Here is a 12,349-nt window from a genome sequence, read left to right on the forward strand (position 1 = left end):
ACTTCCCTTCGTGCATCTACCATGAATATGTGGACCCCGCAGAGTGGGGTAAGGGGCGCAGTAACTGCTCTCATGAATGGGTTAGGTGTAGGCTTGAATGGGCGCTGTTCACCTGCGACTTTCAAGGGGGCGGGGCAAAGGACATCACGTGCTGGCGATATGTTTCACGTTTGCGGGAGAGGGGGGGAGAGAGAGGACACGTGGGGGCCTTGGCTTTTTCTGATTGGTGCAGGGGAAGGCAGCGGGTCACATGCCGTGGGAGGAAGATGGCGGCCGTGGTGGATGACGAGGTGAGGCAGCACCGGGAGAGCGGCAAGGAAATGGAGCGGCCGGCTGCAGTGACAGCGGCGCCGCCGCCACCGTCGGCCTGTGCCCCGGTAGCGCCTTTGGCGATGGGGCCTGGCGACGTGGAACCGGCTGAGGCCGTCGGAGGAGGCAGGAGGACCGGTGAGCGGAAGACAGGCTTCTCTCCCCACCCCCCCCCCCCCAATATATCTCGCTGCCTCCCTCGTCTCATCCTCCCCCCGTCGACACTCCGACTACCACCCCTCCCCCTCCTCCTCTGCGACATTCTGACCCCCACTACCTCACACTCTGTCACCCCTCCTTCTGCACACACTCTGCCCACCCCCACCTGGTGTCGATCTTCTTGAGTGTTGTTAGCGCAAGCGGGGAGTAGAGTCCCATCACACTCCTGACTTGTGATCAGAGATAATGGGACCTGCAGATGCTGGAGAATCCGCGATAATAAAATGTGGAGCTGGATGAACACAGCAGGCCCAGCAGCATCTCAGGAGCTGCTGGGCCTGCTGTGTTCATCCAGCCCCACACTTTGTTATCTCACACTCCTGACTTGTGCCTTGCAGATGGTGCACAGGCATTGAGGAGTGAGGAGGTGAATTATTTGCTGTAGTGTTCCTAGCCGTTGACCTGTTCCTACGGCTACTGCTGCAAGCTTCTGAGGTTGACCCGAACTGTTAACTCTGATTTCTCTCCACAGATGCTGCCAGATCTGTTGAGCTTTTCTAGGCATTTATATCTTTGTTTCTGATGTACAGCATGTGCGGTTGTTTCGGTTTTTATTGTGTTTGCGATACTGCTCTGGGATTTAGCCTGTTACACGTGATGTTGGGAAACAGATAGAAACTTTCTGTATCAAGATTGCTTTCTTTTAATATACAACTTTTGTTAAATAATAAACATGCATTCTGTTTCTTAAAAAAAAGTCTGCAGCCTCATGAATGTTTTTGCTACTAACCACTATGGTAACCAATTACAAAAGTTAAATATGTGATCTATCAGGCTAGGTTTTATTTTGACATCTGCCTTGTCATAGTCATACAACATGGAAACAGATTTTTCAGTCCACCTTGTTCATGCTGACCATGTTCCCAAACTAAGTTAGTCCCACCTGCCTGCTCCTGACCCATATTCCTCAATGTTACTTATTCATGTACTCATCCAAATGTCTTTTAAACATTGTAATTGTACCTGTAACAACCAGTTCCTCTGAAAGTTCATTCCACTCACGAGCCACTCTGTGTGAAAAGAGCTGATTCTCATGTCCTTTTTTTCAACTTTCTCCTCTCACCTTAAAAATATGCCCCCTACTTTTGAACTCTCACACCTGAGGGAAAAGACATTTGCTAGTCATCTTATCTATGTCCCCTCATGATTTTACAAATCCCAGTAAGATCACCCCTCAACCTCTTGAGCTCTAGTGAAAAATGACAGCCTGTTTTTATAACTTAAACCTTCCATTCCCAGTAGCATCCTGGTAAATCTTTTCTGAACCCTCTCCAATTTAATAGTCTTCCTAGGGCAGGGTGACCAAACGGCATGCAGCACTCTAGAAGGATCCTCATCATTGTTCTGTACAACCTCAATATGATGTCCCAACTCCTATACGGATGGTCTGAGCAATGAAGGCAGGTGTGCTAAACACTTTTTAAAACAATCTGTCTACCTGTAATGCAGATTTCAAAGAATTATGTACCTGAACCCCTAGGTGTCTCTGTTCTACAAGACTACCCAGGGCTGTACTTTTTATTGTGTAAGTCCTACCCCCTTGTTTGTGCTACTGAAATGCAATAACTCTCATTTATCCATCACAACTGTTTTAAAAAATAAATATATAAACACTTACAAATAAATGTAGCCATTGCTCCACTTTCAATTTATTTAATGTACAGAAACAAATTATATTGCAATGTGCTGAAAATTTTTTAATTGGTCCTGGTCAGAAGAGTGACTTTATAGATCTTGAGCCCATCTCTGTGGCTCATTTCCCGACATAATTGAAGAACTACTGGATTAACTATTAATGTTGTCACAATTCTGTTCTGCTGATAGATGATTTTGGAGTCGAGACAGCAGAGGAAGCCACAGAACCTTCAGAGCCAGACATCAATGAACTCTGCAAGGATATGTTTACCAAACTGTCTCTGTACCTACAAGGAGAACTTACAGGTGAGTTTGATATTATTGATTGTGGAGCCAAATAAATTCAGTAACAGGAGCACCAGCACATCTTTGCTGGTACTACCATCATAGCTTCTAGTAGCCTGAGAGAAAGTATTAGGCAGAAGTTCTGGCTTGATTCATTGTGACACCAGACTTCTAACGGTATTTTGAAATAGCCAAGCAAGCCACTCTGTTTAAATGCAATTGAGAATTTGCCAGCAGCACCCACGCATCCTGAAAGAATAACCAAGTAATGAAGCTATGCTAAAGTTGGTAACGTGAACAGTGAGCTCAAATAGACTGTAGGTACAAATGGGAACAAATTTTATACCTTCCTGATTTATGTGGTACACTTTGAAGTTGGCCAGTGCTTATATCCCTTTTTTTATCTGTAACTTTGTAACTCTTCCTGACTTAAATAGACTGACAGCTGACTTATACATTACGATCAGAATTCGCCACTGATTTGTTGATGCTTCATAACCTTAATCTGCCATAGCAACCTGTGAAGATTACAAACTGTTGGAGAGCATGAACAAACTGACTGGTCTTAAGTATCTAGAGATGAAGGAAATTGCTCTTAATATTAACCGCAACCTCAAAGATCTCAATCAGAAATGTGAGTATTTTGGCATTTCACTTTTCAACAGAATAGTTAACTGCTTGTGTAGTTGCTCATTGGTAAATTGGTGCTTGATTATAAAGTTCAGTTGTTAACCCTGTTTGGCCCAAGCTCTGGTTTCTTTGTTCTCAGTCAGCCTTGTGGTAAGTAACATTCAGAAGAAGTGTGGAACTTCTTTCCTAATAGCATTATGGGTATCCCTGTGCCACAAGGCCTGCAGCAGTTCAAAAAGGCAACTCAGCGCTTCAAGGGCGGTTAGGAAAGGGCAATAAGTGCTTTCTCTCCCAGTGAAGGCCATGACCCCTGAATGGTTAGGATAAAAAAAAAGTGGAGGCTAATTATTGTGAGCTCTCTAGATTAAGAGCTGCTTGATGCCTTATCTTGTTGTCATATCCAAATAATTTTGAGGTTTATTAACATCTAGGATTGACTATCACTTTAAATGCAGTTGATGCTAGTGGCATCATTTGGACAGATGGGATAATATAGGGTCTTCATGTTCGAAGTAACTCGGACGATGAGGTTCCCAATTGCCAATCTGAACATTGGATTTCTGCCTGTGAATTAATTGGTGCTTTAGGTAATGGTGGAATTTGTATAGATCCATTAAAGGTAGAAAGACATGCATGCCTTGTGATATGTCTTGCCAGTAACGGGTACAGTAGTGGCCAAATAAGCAAACTGGATAGAATGAGGTACTGGCAGGGGTACTGCGCATGCATGTTTTGCATACATATCCTGAAAGTTCTCAGTTTATCAGCAAGACAATCTTATAAAATTATTGTAACTTCTTTGGCTTGGAGATTAGTTTTAGGTAGAATTGGATAATTATTTTTGATATTAATGGTTTCCAAATATTATAATAACCAATTTCTTAATTTTGTTTTGCAATAAATGGTTTATTTTCTTTAATTTGTGGTTGTCTAAAGACCAGTCCAATCCTGAATGCTTTGAAGGTGGTGGTCACCCATGTCATTTGACTGCGTCTGCATGCCTTGCTCTGTCTAAACTCCCTATGATCTGTATGTCCTTGTATGTTATGATCCACCTATTTGTAAAACAAAACGTTTCATTGTACTTGGGTACATATGACGACACTAAATCAAATCAATGCAGTCTGTCTGGTGTTTCAGTGCTTTTGGTAATTGGAGTTCTTGGATGTTTAGCAACGACAAAGAAGTAACTGCCGTGACTTGAAGGAGTCTTTCCGGTGTATGTGTTCTGCGCACCTGCTGATGGTAGAGGTTACAGTTTTGGAAGGTACTGTCAAAGGAGCCTTGTTGAGCTGTTACAATGCAACCACTGTTTTGGCAGTGAAGGATAAAATAACAATTTATTGTTGTGTATTTTTGTCTTTTTAAAAAAAAACACTTCTGTAAGTCGAGATAATAGAATGTGAGGCTGGATGAACACAGCAGGCCAAGCAGCATCTCAGGAGCACAAAAGCTGACGTTTCGGGCCTAGACCCTTCATCAGAGAGGGGGATGGGGTGAGGGTTCTGGAATAAATAGGGAGAGAGGGGGAGGCGGACCGAAGATGGAGAGAAAAGAAGATAGGTGGAGAGGAGAGTATAGGTGAGGAGGTAGGGAGGGGATAGGTCAGTCCAGGGAAGACGGACAGGTCAAGGAGGTGGGATGAGGTTAGTAGGTGGGAGATGGGGGTGCGGCTTGGGGTGGGAGGAAGGGATGGGTGAGAGGAAGAACAGGTTAGGGAGGCAGAGACAGGTTAGACTGGTTTTGGGATGCAGTGGGTGGAGGGGTGGGATGAGGTTAAAAAGTTCAGTTAGCAGCACCTGTTCTTGGAGAAAACTGATTAAGGAACAGTGGAATTCCCTGAAGATGCAGCCAGGATGAGACTGTGCCACTGTGGCCTGTACAGCACTGAACTTGCATGCTGATTGAGCGGGACTCACCCAGGGAAGTAGAGAGTATTTTGTACACTTCTGGCTAGTGGCTTGTCGATTGTAGCCAGGCTTTGGAGTGTGAGGATACATATATTTGCTGCAGTATTCCCAACTTCTGTAACCTACTGCTCTTCAACCTGAAAATGCTATTTCGTCATTGCTGTTTAACTACTGTAGAACCTATTGGTACCGTTCTTTATTGTAATTATTCTTTTATGGGCAGGACTTTTTGAACATGCAATAAGTTAGTAGATACATGTATCTGATGGTGTGGGCTTTTCCATACAGGCCAGAAGGGACTCTGTTTCACCCTCTGTTCTGAGCTGAAATAACTCGCCCAGGTTAGAGAATACACAATGGTAGCAATTGACCTCAATGTCTCAAACTGTTAGCTGGATAATGGGTGACAAGCTGACAGTAAGTGTGTGGTTAAACAGTTAGTCAGCTTTACAGTTTTGTATTTAGAAGTTGTATGTGAGGGTCAGCCATTGAGGACTGCAACAGGTTCAGTTCTAATGGCTGTCACGCTAAGAATTGCACATGGGTCAGGAACCATGGGATTGTGTCTCGGGAGCTAAAAGCTAGTATAAGTCAACAACTTGAAGGAAAAGAGAAAATTAGAAATGCAGGGTCTTGGGTTTGGGGGGTTGGGGTTGTTGGAGGCTTTTTTTTTTACCAAAATCATTGATTTTAAGATCATAGCAAATAGAACAGGAGTAGGCCATTCGGCCCCTCAAGCTGCTCCACCATTCAGTAGGGTCATGGCTACTCCAGTATTCCACATGAAAACTTGCCTGCCTTTTTTCCTGTAACTCTTCCTTCCCCTACTGATCAAGAATCTATCTATCTCAGCTTTGCATACATAAGCATTCTGCACCTCAGCTCTCTGGCAAAGAGTTCCAAAGACACTCAATCCTCTAAGAGGATTAATTCCTTCTCATGTCAGTCTAGAATTGTGAGACTGTAGCCTCTGGCTATTGACAGTCCTACGAAGGGAAACATCCTCTGAGCATTAAGAAGGCAATACGGTGTGTTAGCTTTCATCAATAGAGGGATTGAGTTCAAGAGCCGTGAAGTTATGCTCCAGCTATACAAAATCCTGGTTCGGCCACATCTGGAGTATTGTGTCCCGTTCTGGTCACCTCTTTACAGGAAAGATGTGGAAGTGTTGGAAAAGGTGCAGAGGAGATTTACCAGGATGTTGCCTGGAATGGAGGGACGGTTTTAGGAGGAAAGGTTGAGAGAGCAAGGGCTTTTCTCTTTGGAACGGCGAAGGATAAGAGGTGACTTGATAGGTGTACAAAATGATGAGCGGTATAGATAGAATAGACAGCCAGAGACTTTTTCTTAGGGTGGACGTAGCTTTTACAAGGGGACATAGTTTTAAAATGAAAGGAGGCAAATGTCGGGGAGACGTCAGAGGTAGGTTCTTCACTCAGAGAGTGGTTGGACTGTGGAATGCATTGCCGGAGAGGGCATTGGAGTCGGCTTCATTAGGGGCATTTAAGCGACTGTTAGACAGGCATATGGATGATAGCATAGGGTAGAGGTGGAGATTAGATAGACCTTAGGTTTCGGGTAAAAGTTCAGCACAACATCGTGGGCTGAAGGGCCTGTACTGTTCTATGTTCTACATCTGCAGTAAGAAAACATGGAAGGGCCAGTTAAGTTTCTGATGGAAGGTAATACTGTTGAATTTCATGTGGGGTTAATTCGATTCTCTCTCGTTGAAAATGGCTGTTTTCTGGCAAGGAATATTGAGACTGCGTGTTAGCCAAAGTTGAATGTTGTCACATGGCCCAGGCCTTTCTGCACATAAGCACAGATTGTTTCATTACCTGAAGAGTTGGAAATGAGTCAGCTTCTGCAATGGAAACTATCTTAATTTAAATTCAGTTAATTAATCTTCATTTGAAAGCTAGTCACTGTAATGATTGTGAAACTATCACCTTAATTTTAATAAATGCCCACCTGGTTCATTGATATTCTTTAGGGAAGGAAATCTGCCATTCTTACCTGGGATGGCCTAAATATGACTCTGGACCTACAGCAATATAGTTGACTCTTAACTGCCTAATAATGTGTATAGTTCAAGGGCAATTAGGGATGGCTAGCACATACCAGCCTTACCGACATACACACATGAGGGTAAGAAAAGAGTGTGTAAATGATTTGCTCAAATGAAACACTTTTTTTCTTCATATGGTGGTGTTAAGAGACAAAAGGTATTTTGGCTAATAAACTATTGAATTCTGATCATTCCTCGTAAACCAGTGTGACAATTAGCTTTGATAAGACCAAATCCAAGAGATGTATAATGCAGTGATCATATAACATCACCTTGTTTGATTGTTAGGATTCTTCCCCCAAACTTAGCACAATAATTTCTAACCTTTGAAGTAGGCTGTTTGGAAAACAGTGAGTCTAGGGTTTGGAAGCCTTGTTTTTGTTGACTACCTCCTCCAAATGTCAATGGACCTGAAGCATGAGAAATAGGACCAGGTTGTTCAGTCCCTTGAACCTGTCCTGTCATGGCTGATCTCGACTCGGCCTCAACTTTACTTTCCTGCCACTGCCCTGTAATGCTTTAGTTCATTCCTAACTGAAAATATGTCCATCTTGTCCTTAAATTTACAAAATGTGTTGGCATCCACTGTACTCTGAGGTATGAATTAGCTTTATTGTCACGTGTACTCAAATGAGGACAGTGGAAAGTTTATAGGTGCTGCATTACAGCACCATCTTTGGCACAGAGGTACAGAGTCCTAAGATCAAATTCTTAGGAAACGAAAAAAAATTAGAGAAGCAAAGAAATAAATAGTTCAGCATTATAGGTAGTGAAACCCACAAATTCTTGACCCTTTGAGGGAAGTAATTTCTTCTCATCTGTTTTAACTCCTAAAATTATGACCTCATTTTAGGTTGCTCTACATGAGGAAACATCCTTTCTGCGTCTGCTTTCAGTCCCCTTCAGCGTCTTGTATGCCTCAATTACATCTCTTCATTTTTTTTCAAACTTCAGAGTGTAGGTATAAATTGCACAGTCTGTCTTCATAAAACAATTATTCTCAGGAACAGTCTCAAAGCATGTGGTTGACCAATTAACACATCTCCTGTGGTTTCTGTTTTGCAGCAATGGTCTCAAAGGACTGTTCAAGGTCTTGGTGCTGGTGTTACCAGTTTTCAGTAAAGATGTTGAGTACAAATGGATGATTCTAATACAGGGATAGAGGGGTCGCTGGGGAAGGTTGTGTTCGGGATTCACAAGTCTGGCCCGTGTAGTGGATTTTCTTGTTACAGGCATTCTGTGTGACTATGCATAAGCAGCAGGACAAAGAAACATTTGTGTGCCCCTTAAAGTAAGCTATTCATAATGCAATGATTGGACACATTCTCATGCTTGAAGCAATCGTATTTTCAACTTGTGCTGGTACCTTACTTGTCTTAACAAATTTCATTTGTGTTCTACACCTGTTTTACACGGAAAACAAAAGTTTTCTGCAGATTTGGATCTTAATTTTTAAAAATGTGTTGAGGAATCCAGAGTGAGTGATTCAAACCTATACAGTGTTTATCTTTCAGATGCCAGTCTACAGCCATATCTTGATCAGATTAATCAAATAGAGGAACAAGTTGCAGCACTGGAACAAGCAGCCTATAGATTGGATGCATACTCCAAGAAGCTAGGTGGGAATATATGCTCTTTTTTTAAAGAATGTTTACTACTGCAGGTTCCCACTCCTTATTCTAGAGAGAGAATATTAAAATCAAAATGGTATATTTATTGGGATCATTGTTCTGAAAATGTATTTTGAGAGACCCATTCGTCATGCATGTAAAGATTAAAAATACTCTTAATCCTTGGGCCTGGATGGTCGCTAAATCTGAAGCTATATCTTGGACGTCTGTGCTGTTTGGTTTATGATCTGAGTTTACACTGTGGGTTGATAGATGAGTGTGAAAGAAATAGCCTTTTTAGTTCTTTGAGAAGGTGACCAAACAGGTAGATGAGGGTGAACTGGTTGATGTGGTGTATATGGATTTCAGCAAGACGTTTGATAAGGTTCCCCACAGTAGGCTATTGTACAAAATGCGGAGGAATGGAATTGTGGGAGATAAAGCAGTTTGGATCAGAAATTGGCTTGCTGAAAGAAGGCAGAGGGTGGTAGTTGATGGGAAATGTTCATCCTGGAGACCAGTTACTAGTGGTGTACTGCAAGGGTCAGTGTTGGGTCCACTGCTGTTTGTCATTTTTGTAAACGATCTGGACGAGGGCGTAGAAGGATGGGTTAGTAAATTTGCAGACGACACTAAGGTCGGTGGAGTTGTGGATAGTGACGAAGGATGCTGTAGGTTGCAGAGAGACATAGATAAGCTACAGAGCTGGGCTGAGAGGTGGCAAATGGAGTTTAATGCAGACAGGTGTGAGGGGATGCACTTTGGTAGGAGTAACCGGAAGGCGAAGTACTGGGCTAATGGTAAGATCCTTGGTTGTGTAGATGAGCAGAGAGATCTCGGTGTCCATGTACACAGATCCTTGAAAGTTGCCACCCGGTTTGACAGGGCTGTTAAGAAGGCATGCAGTGTTTTAGCTTTTATTAATAGAGGGATCGAGTTCCGGAACCAAGAGGATATGGTGAAGCTGTACAAAACTCTGGTGCAGCCGCACTTGGAGTATTGCGTACAGTTCTCGTCACAGCATTATAAGAAGGATGTGGAAGCTTTGGAAAGGGTACAGAGGAGATTTACTAGGATGTTGCCTAGTATGGAGGGAAGGTCTTACGAGGAAAGGCTGAAGGACTTGAGGCTGTTTTCATTAGAGAAAAGAAGGTTGAGAGGTGACTTAATTGAAACATATAAAATAATCAGAGGGTTAGATAGGGTGGATAGGGAGAGCCTTTTTCCTTGGATTGTGACAGCGAGCACGAGGGGATTTGGTAGTTGAGTGTGGCTTTTGTATTCCTTGAATCTGATGTTCCACGTTACGTGGTCAGACCTAGCCAAGCTTCTGTCAGCAAACTAACAAAGATATTGGTGTAAACCCATATGACTGAAAAACCAGAGCATTGATGAAGTGTTTTCTATGTAGTGATCTTCGTCTTGATGATTCTAACTGCATTGTTCCATTCTTATTACAGAAGCCAAGTTTAAGAAATTAGAGAAACGATGACTTTGACAGATTTGAAGATGTCACAAATGATGTACATTTATCTTTGGATGTATCACAAGGCATTGGAGAAAGAATGGGAGAACTGATAAAATTTGTGGTCATGAAGACATTATTGGTTGGTTCTTCATCCAGTCTACGAAGATTGAATGGTGGCTGTTGTGACAGACTTTTTCTTCCTTCTCTCTCTCCCCACCACCACCACCACCCCCCACCCCCTGGGCCTCCGACTGTACAGGGAAGTCAATGAACGAAGTGGAGGACTGCCAATTGAGGACAATAGGAAACTTTTATTGTGCAAACTGCTGAAGACTCCAGCTTGTTAAATTGATTTTTCACAGTTTGGATGAATTGTTCCTCCACTGTGACTACTAGGGCAAAGCCCCCTGGACTATTCCCAACAAGTGCATAACATTAATGGCCGTTAATCAATCCTTTCTATGTACAGAACTTCCAAATCATATTCCGCGGAGGATACAGCTAACAATGATCGTATTGGTAAATTTAGAAAAGTGCTCATTGAATAGCATATTCATTCTTAGTAAATGGGTTCACTTGTGATGGTTCATTAGTTCTCACTTGAGAGACTTTGGTGAAGAGATGCAATTTTTTTTAAAAAGAAGTGAAGTTGATGTATATATAAAAATAGAAACTATGCAGTGGTGTGAATGAAAACATTCAAAGATCATCTGCAAACGTCCAAAATACGTTTTGGTGTGAAGAGTAAAAATGATCTTTACTTTGTAAATATTTGCACAGCTTTGCACATCCTGTTCATGACTGCCATTGGGTTAAATCTTCTATATGTAAACTCGGGGTCTGTACTGCTACAATTCTGACAGAGGCCTTATTATCTGCATTAATAGAACCTACCATGACATTGTGGAAATAATCGTGTTTGAGGATGAGTTTAAAAATTAGTGATTCTAAGATCAATGTCTTGAACTATATAAAACAAACACTTTTTCCCCTCTAAACTTGCTTTTCTAAATATTCAGTTACCCTGAGAAATGTTGGCACTTCTTTTTATTGATAATTGCTTTCACTTCCTCTTCCTCCCCGTTTGCTGTCTAATTTCTGGTTCTGATGTTCTCCTAACATGTTCTAGTACTGCAGCAGTTTCTGCCATTGTTTGGTAACTTCTTCCCTGGTGGACACTTGCAAGTCATTGTCCTTGCTAAATCCCATTCCTTTTCAGGTTCATGATGGTCGTATCTCCCTGCTGCCTGATCTGTGTCTGTGGTTCTGTGAGTGAGCCTTTGCAGCTTTTTTGGGTCCTGCCTGAATTATAACTGCTCTATGCTTTTATGTCTTTCCAGAGAGTAAGCTGTTTCCATTTGTCAAGTTCATTTCTGTACAGGAATTCCACATGTTTGGATAGTTCTGTCTGCTGCATTGGTGGGCAGTCCTTGACAATGATGAACACAAATTGAAGAATTGGCATTTGCTTAAGAGTCTAGTATGTAATCAGTTGTATAGTGAAACAGGCCATCTGATCTACAGTGACATTCATCCTCCACACTGATCTCCTCTCATATCTTTAAATCTTCAACATATCCTTCTGTTCTTTTCTGCTTATGTTTAATTAGCTTCTTAGAATTTTTTTATAACATTCCCATCTAATGTATTTGTCTTGTCATTCTGTCTCCCACTTTAAGCTCTCATTGGTGCACAGAAGTAGTGCTCTCTGTGTACCTTATCAAATGCCCTCATTAATGTTAAAAGCATCTCCTTGCATGACTCTTTCTTAATAGCAGTCCCAGCCTGTGAAGTTTTTTCCTACCAAGTATAAACGTGGCTCACGTAATAGCCCAGTAAATTGTTCTGCCCTTTCTCCACTGCTAACCATTATTGCTGGCAGTTCTGTTAGTTACGGGTACAGTTTCACCTTTTGTTTGCACAGTGCTGTGTTGTCATAACAGATCTGATTTTTAGTAGCCTGGGTGTCTAACAGGACTTTTGTTTAACCTTGGATGGTCACTATATATGTACTGTCCATCTTTTGGCAGTGGTGAATCTGAAGAATGGTTGTGAATTTGCTGCCTTTTGATCAGTCTCGTACAATAGAATTTTGAGTGCTAATCTGTTTGAGAACGTACTTGTGTCTTATTTTAGAAAATCCTTTTGTGTACCAGAAACTGATGGTTGCAATTGTACTAAAATAAACAATAAACTTCTGAATTTGAAAATTAAA

At 42.0% G+C, this 12,349-nt stretch overlaps 1 protein-coding gene across 2 annotated transcripts; it reads left to right on the plus strand.

Moving 5' to 3' along the window:
- The first annotated feature begins 200 nt into the window (after nucleotides 1-200).
- On the plus strand, nucleotides 201-12,349 carry bloc1s2 (biogenesis of lysosomal organelles complex-1, subunit 2). 2 transcript variants are annotated; one of them, XM_048563692.1, is made up of 5 exons: nucleotides 201-290; nucleotides 2,353-2,469; nucleotides 2,963-3,082; nucleotides 8,571-8,675; nucleotides 10,127-12,349. In XM_048563692.1, the coding sequence occupies exons 2-5, from the start codon at nucleotides 2,427-2,429 to the stop codon at nucleotides 10,156-10,158; spliced, it is 300 nt and encodes a 99-aa protein (XP_048419649.1). In that variant the 5' UTR covers nucleotides 201-290; nucleotides 2,353-2,426; the 3' UTR covers nucleotides 10,159-12,349. The 2 variants fall into 2 exon arrangements, with proteins under 2 accessions (XP_048419649.1, XP_048419648.1); XM_048563691.2 differs by having other exon boundaries at nucleotides 232-447.

Source organism: Stegostoma tigrinum, chromosome 37 (assembly GCF_030684315.1).
Source record: "Stegostoma tigrinum isolate sSteTig4 chromosome 37, sSteTig4.hap1, whole genome shotgun sequence".
In the NCBI taxonomy this organism is placed as follows: domain Eukaryota; kingdom Metazoa; phylum Chordata; class Chondrichthyes; order Orectolobiformes; family Stegostomatidae; genus Stegostoma; species Stegostoma tigrinum.